This window comes from Cibotium barometz, chromosome 27 (assembly GCF_041138505.1).
Source record: "Cibotium barometz isolate CiBa-2024 chromosome 27, ASM4113850v1, whole genome shotgun sequence".
NCBI classification, from domain to species: domain Eukaryota; kingdom Viridiplantae; phylum Streptophyta; class Polypodiopsida; order Cyatheales; family Cibotiaceae; genus Cibotium; species Cibotium barometz.
Window position 1 is genome coordinate 30345674 of NC_141072.1, and position 5653 is coordinate 30351326.

General features: G+C 43.5%; 1 protein-coding gene across 2 annotated transcripts; it reads right to left on the reverse strand.

The window, feature by feature from the left end:
• Window positions 1-2632: 2632 nt before the first annotated feature.
• Window positions 2633-4877, reverse strand: LOC147623276 (uncharacterized). Of its 2 annotated transcripts, XM_086821389.1 has the most exons (3): window positions 4346-4870; window positions 3526-3546; window positions 2633-3351 (listed from the first exon to the last, which is right to left on the reverse strand). In XM_086821389.1, exons 1-3 carry the CDS (start codon window positions 4563-4565, stop codon window positions 3050-3052), a joined length of 543 nt encoding a protein of 180 aa, XP_086677515.1. In that variant the 5' UTR covers window positions 4566-4870; the 3' UTR covers window positions 2633-3049. The 2 variants fall into 2 exon arrangements, with proteins under 2 accessions (XP_086677515.1, XP_086677516.1); XM_086821390.1 differs by lacking the exon at window positions 3526-3546 and having other exon boundaries at window positions 4346-4877.
• Window positions 4878-5653: the final 776 nt, after the last annotated feature.

Genomic DNA, 5653 nt, shown 5'->3' on the forward strand with positions numbered 1-5653 from the left:
GGGATGGCAGCGAGCACATCGAGCATTACGAGCATCATAAAGCTACCTATCTCTATTCCTAGTGATCATAGGGATACATTAGGTGACCATAGTGATACATTCCATGATCTTAATGGACATTTGACTAGTCATGATCATTCGGCTAGTCATACATCTTTAGTCACACATGGGATTGGCACTTCACATATCGTTGATCACATCATAAACCATGAGGAGCATAAACCCGAGATTCTAGTATTAGATGTGTTGGGCTTACTCCTCTAGATTTGTTACATGTGGAGAGATTTTGGATGCGACCACTACTCCTAGTTTTCATAGCATTCCTGGCAGCATTCGAGTGGATCGAGTTATGGTGATTGAGCAGTCAGGGATAGTGCATGAGTAGTGATGAGTTCATAGAGGTGAGACATCGTAGGAGTATGCATATCGATCATATTTCTAGCATATCCTATAACATTGACTTTGAGAGTTTTACAGTTGATCTAGGTATTTTCTTAGATCCAGTACTATTGGAGATTGATTTATCATGGGTCATATAGAGACACCAGTGATGGAGTTGATTTATACCTTTGGGAATGACCTTAGTGACCTTGGAGATTCCATTGATAGTGAGTTGCTTGATACCACTTTTACCTTGTGTAGACACTTGGTCAGTGCTTAGTGATGACGATCTTTATGATGATCCAGCTTCTCTTTTAGAGGGTCACTTACATATAGAGGGTCACTTACATATAGAGTCACACATGGAGATATTGTGCATGGGTCGGATTATACTCATACATACATATGGTGGATCATGCTTTTGACTTATTGTGTGGTGTTACATATGACGGAGACATGAGTTCACATTTGACTCTACATGAGGCCGACCTTGAGTCATGTTCATGTGGCTCCTTTGGATGTCGACACGATCTTGTGTTCTTTGGAGTCGGGACATTTTTCTTTGGATGCATTCTTTGCCATTTGAGGAGCATAGTTTGTGGATATGTGGCTCGACATTCAAGTGCATCTACGACATATTCTAGTCTTGGCAGACATGATGATTCTTTTGTGCCAAGACCACTTGACATTCTAGCCAAGAGTTTTGAGCTTCTTCGACAGATATCTTTCATGTCAGATTCACAGTGTGGTCATAAGGATGGGCTTATGAGTTTTCCTTTTGACCTGGGATTGCTATCTCTTTGGAGTCGAGCTTTCCTTTTGATCCAAGAGATACTACCATTCCAATTTTGACGGTTTGGGATGTATTCCATACATATCCCTTTGATCATGGAGGATACTCGACTAGATTCATCGACAACAGTTACTTATCTACTCCAATTGCACTAGATTATTATGGAGCCATTGCCTTGGATTTTGCATGCCTCGGATTTTCGTTTGATCCAAGAGGTTGCATATATAGCCTCATCATCGACGAGAGTCCTCTATCCTTTCCATTCGACCCAGGAGAGCATATGATTCATGCACGGGTCTTCCATTACATTCAGTCATGGATGTGATTTTTGGCTTTTGTACATAGCCACTTGTATATGTTTTTTTAACTTTGGACACGACCACCCTTTGATTTCGAGGACAAAATCATTGTAGGAGGGAATGGTTTGTAATGAAGTAGGTTTGGGTGCACATGCACATGGGGTAATGGTGTAGGCACTTGGGCTTAGGGACATTTACATGTGTACTTTTAGAGTACCCTATATGAGGCATAAGGCTCATGGACATTGTATCCTTTTTTTATCATATTCACTCTACAGACATTCATGTCTTCTTGGTGCAATCCACCCTTGCCGTGCTTCAAGTAAACAAGCATACATCTATTCTCCCTCCTTGCCCAACCCTAGTTTCTTGCAAGATGAGCCACTCGGGCAATTGCTTGATGACGACTTGGATCAGTTTAACAAGATATATGCACGAATCTAAGCCTGGGCAAATAACTCTTGCTGGCCTGATAGCCCACCACATCTGGTAGTAGAATGTGCCATGTTATCTAAAGGTCCAAAAGATGGCATCAAGTCTCCATTACCTGTGCTATACATGCCCCCATAGCTATCGTGCAGAGAGAGAGAGTCTTACAAAAGACCACAAACGTCTATGAGACCTAGGTAATACATCCAGTGCATCGCATGCTAAAAGAAGTACAACACCAGACTGACCTCTTCACAAGAGATGCTGAAAATACTTGACTGAAAAAGCTAGATGCCAGGGTCACATCATAAAATGCAAATGGCTTTTGTAAGAGAAGACCTGTAAATATCCATGTTGCATCTGCTTCTCGACCTCTGCAATACAAGTCTCTGCATAAAAGCTACTTCAAATACTACCTTAGATATTGAAGTGGACAGAAGCCTCCTGCTATACAGCATCAGGGTAGAATATGGAGAGTTCATTGATGCTAATCAGTCAACAATGATGCTCCTCTCCAAGCTCAACCCGCTGGGTGCAGGGAGACGCCATGGTTCGCACGTAGGCAACAAAGAACCTTTGTACCCATTGGCTGAGGCAAGTGAAATTTGAACTCGAGACCCCTCGCTCAAGAGTTCACGTACTTACCAACTCGCCTACGACCATTAAGCATAAGTTGCAGACTGAGGAAAGAGCGTTTCAATTGAAATATGAAGAGTGATGGTTATGGACATGGGAAAAAGTAGGTGCATAGCAATCATTGTGCTCGTGAAGTGAAATTTCGGTGTACAAGCCATGGCCTGAATGTAATTATTGTAAATTTGGAGGTCAAAACCAGTCTCCAAGAAAAATGACACACCTGCTTATTCCACCGAGTTCAAACTCATCCTAGGTGTTGCCCTCAGGCTGCAAGCAACAACCCTCAAAGTACAGTATAAGGTGGAAAACCGCTCTCCTCGAGTATAAAAGCCCTGAACACAAGTAGCACAGTTTCTCTCTTGATCTCCTCCTCCCCCTTCCCCTTTTAAGAAAGACCTTTTTTGAAGAAACACTCGTTGGAATGCAAAGGTACAAGAACTTCTTGATCCTGAGTATTATCTGTTCATCCAGATCTCAGCCTTGTAATGAAGACCCCTGTTTTGCCTGCCAACTATCCACTTTTCCAACCCAAATCACGAGCTCTCCGCTCCCACAATTCTGAGACCTTCCTCTGTACTATCAGGGCTTCTTCTGCTTTCTCTCTAGCTTCTTCACAGGTTTCCATTCCGAAATTGCACTTCTCGGCCTCCTTCTGATACTGGGAACTCAACTTCTTCGCCTCAAGAAGTACAGAGTCGGCCCTTTGTTGGCTTTCATCAGCTACAATCGCTTGCAACTTCAGCTCCTCAGATAACAGATCAACAGAATGCCTGTCCAACTCTTCTTGCATGCTTGGATCAGCCTTGGCACAGTCTGGGAGCTCATGAAACCAAACAATATGGCATTAATCAGGCGTGAGATCACAACACCCTTAGAAGAACAGTAGCATATCCATAAAAAGCACAAGAAAGGAAAAGATGCATCACAGAAAATTGGTCATTGTTTCATGATCTAGGATTTATGTGGTCCACATTTCAAGGAACCAACCTGCTGAATGGTTGCTGAACCCTGCGACAGAAAACATTGCACACATCTATCAGCAAAAAAACTGGGCAATGCAGGAGGCTAGCTTACATACTTTTGAGCATATCAAAAAACGAAAACCCTCCATAGTAGCTTTAGTAAATCGTGTCATCAAAACACACAATCATAATAAAGCAAAATCAAACCAGAGCAGTCCAGCATGACCCTAACATCCCCCAATATCTATCCATTGCGGTAGTTTGCTCAGCTACACGTCACAGTCTCCTCACTGGCGTAATCCACAACAAGAAAGTCCATCTGACACACACTCTGTCTTGGCTCAGTGCCTGACATCGTACCATCATTTTAACCCTCAGAATCAGCTCCTAAATCTGACTCAGTTCACTGCTTCGATGTCGTAATGTCGTTCTCACCTTCACAGTAAGCTCCTCTATCCTTTTCGACCCTGATGGCCGTGAATGGCCTAGGATCTGCCGGTTTCCCAAAAAGGGTGACCAGTGAAATCGGCCTCCCCAAGGCCATTCCCTACCCTATCAGGATCTAGAGTGCGTAATTAGTAGAGGTTGATGTCTGCTGGTTAGTCAGGCCTTTCTCAACCATTTATAGCTTTGAAACCCGGATCTCAGTTTAGAGATTGAAGGAGACCGAATCCGTGATAGTGAAGGCACAGGAGATAGGCAGATATGCGGTGGCAGCCTACTGTGAGATGGATCAAACCCTCAGAACACATAAAAACCCTGAGAACACATGAAACCCTAAGGATCTGAGACTTCAACATAGAAATGCATGAAATCAGAAGCAAGAGAATTAAGGAGAAGATGACCTGGTAGTCGCACAGAAGCGCTCTCGAGAGGACAATCGCAGACACAAGGCGGGCAGGTGGATCCAGCATTGTGCTTGACAGCGGCGATGCCTTCAAAGAAATACCAGTAGAGGGGAGGCCCCAGTATGTAGGCTGCAAGCGCCATTGCAAGCAGGATAACGCAGGCCTTCACTCTCGGAAGACCGCATACAGAGCCAGATCCTTGCAGTTGAGGCATCATGAAACCCTAATTGTCGTGTGCAGAGGTTTTCTTCATACGCAAAGGCTGGTGGAGAAACGGTGCAGAGGTTTCGGCGTCTCTAATTTGAGGTTATCTCGGTGTAGTGCAAGCAAGGGCTTATGGCGAAAACCTGTGCAGAAGCTTGGCCTTCTCATCAGAAAGAAAGAGGGTGGCTGCAGATCACCAGATTTTGTGGTTTCGAAAGGAAAGGATGACTCATTCCTTTGTCAGAAGCTCAAACTCCTGGCTATGGCGGATCAGTGTAAGACCCACGAATTATTAAAAAAAAAGTAAGCTTCAAATTAATAACTCCGTTTGTATGGGTAAGCATTTCTCACGGTAATTAAAATCCTTCCAAATTTACGTTGATCCTTTTCTTTTTTTTCTTGGGGAAACTTTTTTTATTTAGAGAAGTATGTATTTTCCTGATTACTTTTTGCCAAAATTACACTGCTTTTGCCTTCCCACCTTGGTGTTTTTTTTTTCAAAATTACACAGCCTTTTCAAACCAACAATTTGAAAAAGGTTCCAAGACACTATTTCTATTTTATTTTATTTTAAAATTGGCTAAAGGTTAAGCTGAGGCACCCCTTTCCTAAAGACAGAGGTAGTCTCTCTCTCTCTCCATCGATTGGTCTCTTTAGATCAAAAAAGTCGACGTTCAGCGGTCTCGTCTCTCTCTCTCTCTCTCTCTCTCTCTCTCTCTCTCTCTCTCTCTCTCTCTCTCTCAATGGGCTTGGAGTAGGATTGGCAACCTATATGTATTCTAGATGCTTTAATTTGTGGTGTTTTGACAATAGGCTAGGGAAGTTAGTTCTTTTTTGGGTGTATGTGTGTGTTGGGGGGGGGGGGGGGGGGGGGGCTTTAACAGTGGCAACCCAGCGAGTTGGAAGGGTAACGAGAAGGGGGATTGGCACTCAATAGCTAGGTCGGAGAGGAGGCCTATATATAGAGCCAGCGCAAGCGATGGGATTGGATTTCAAACATAGAGGCGGGTTCTAGACTAACGTCATGCCAGGTGGATTTAATTAGGCCCCATCACACAACCGGATTGGGAATTTTCTTGAAGGTGCAAAAGCATTAGTGAA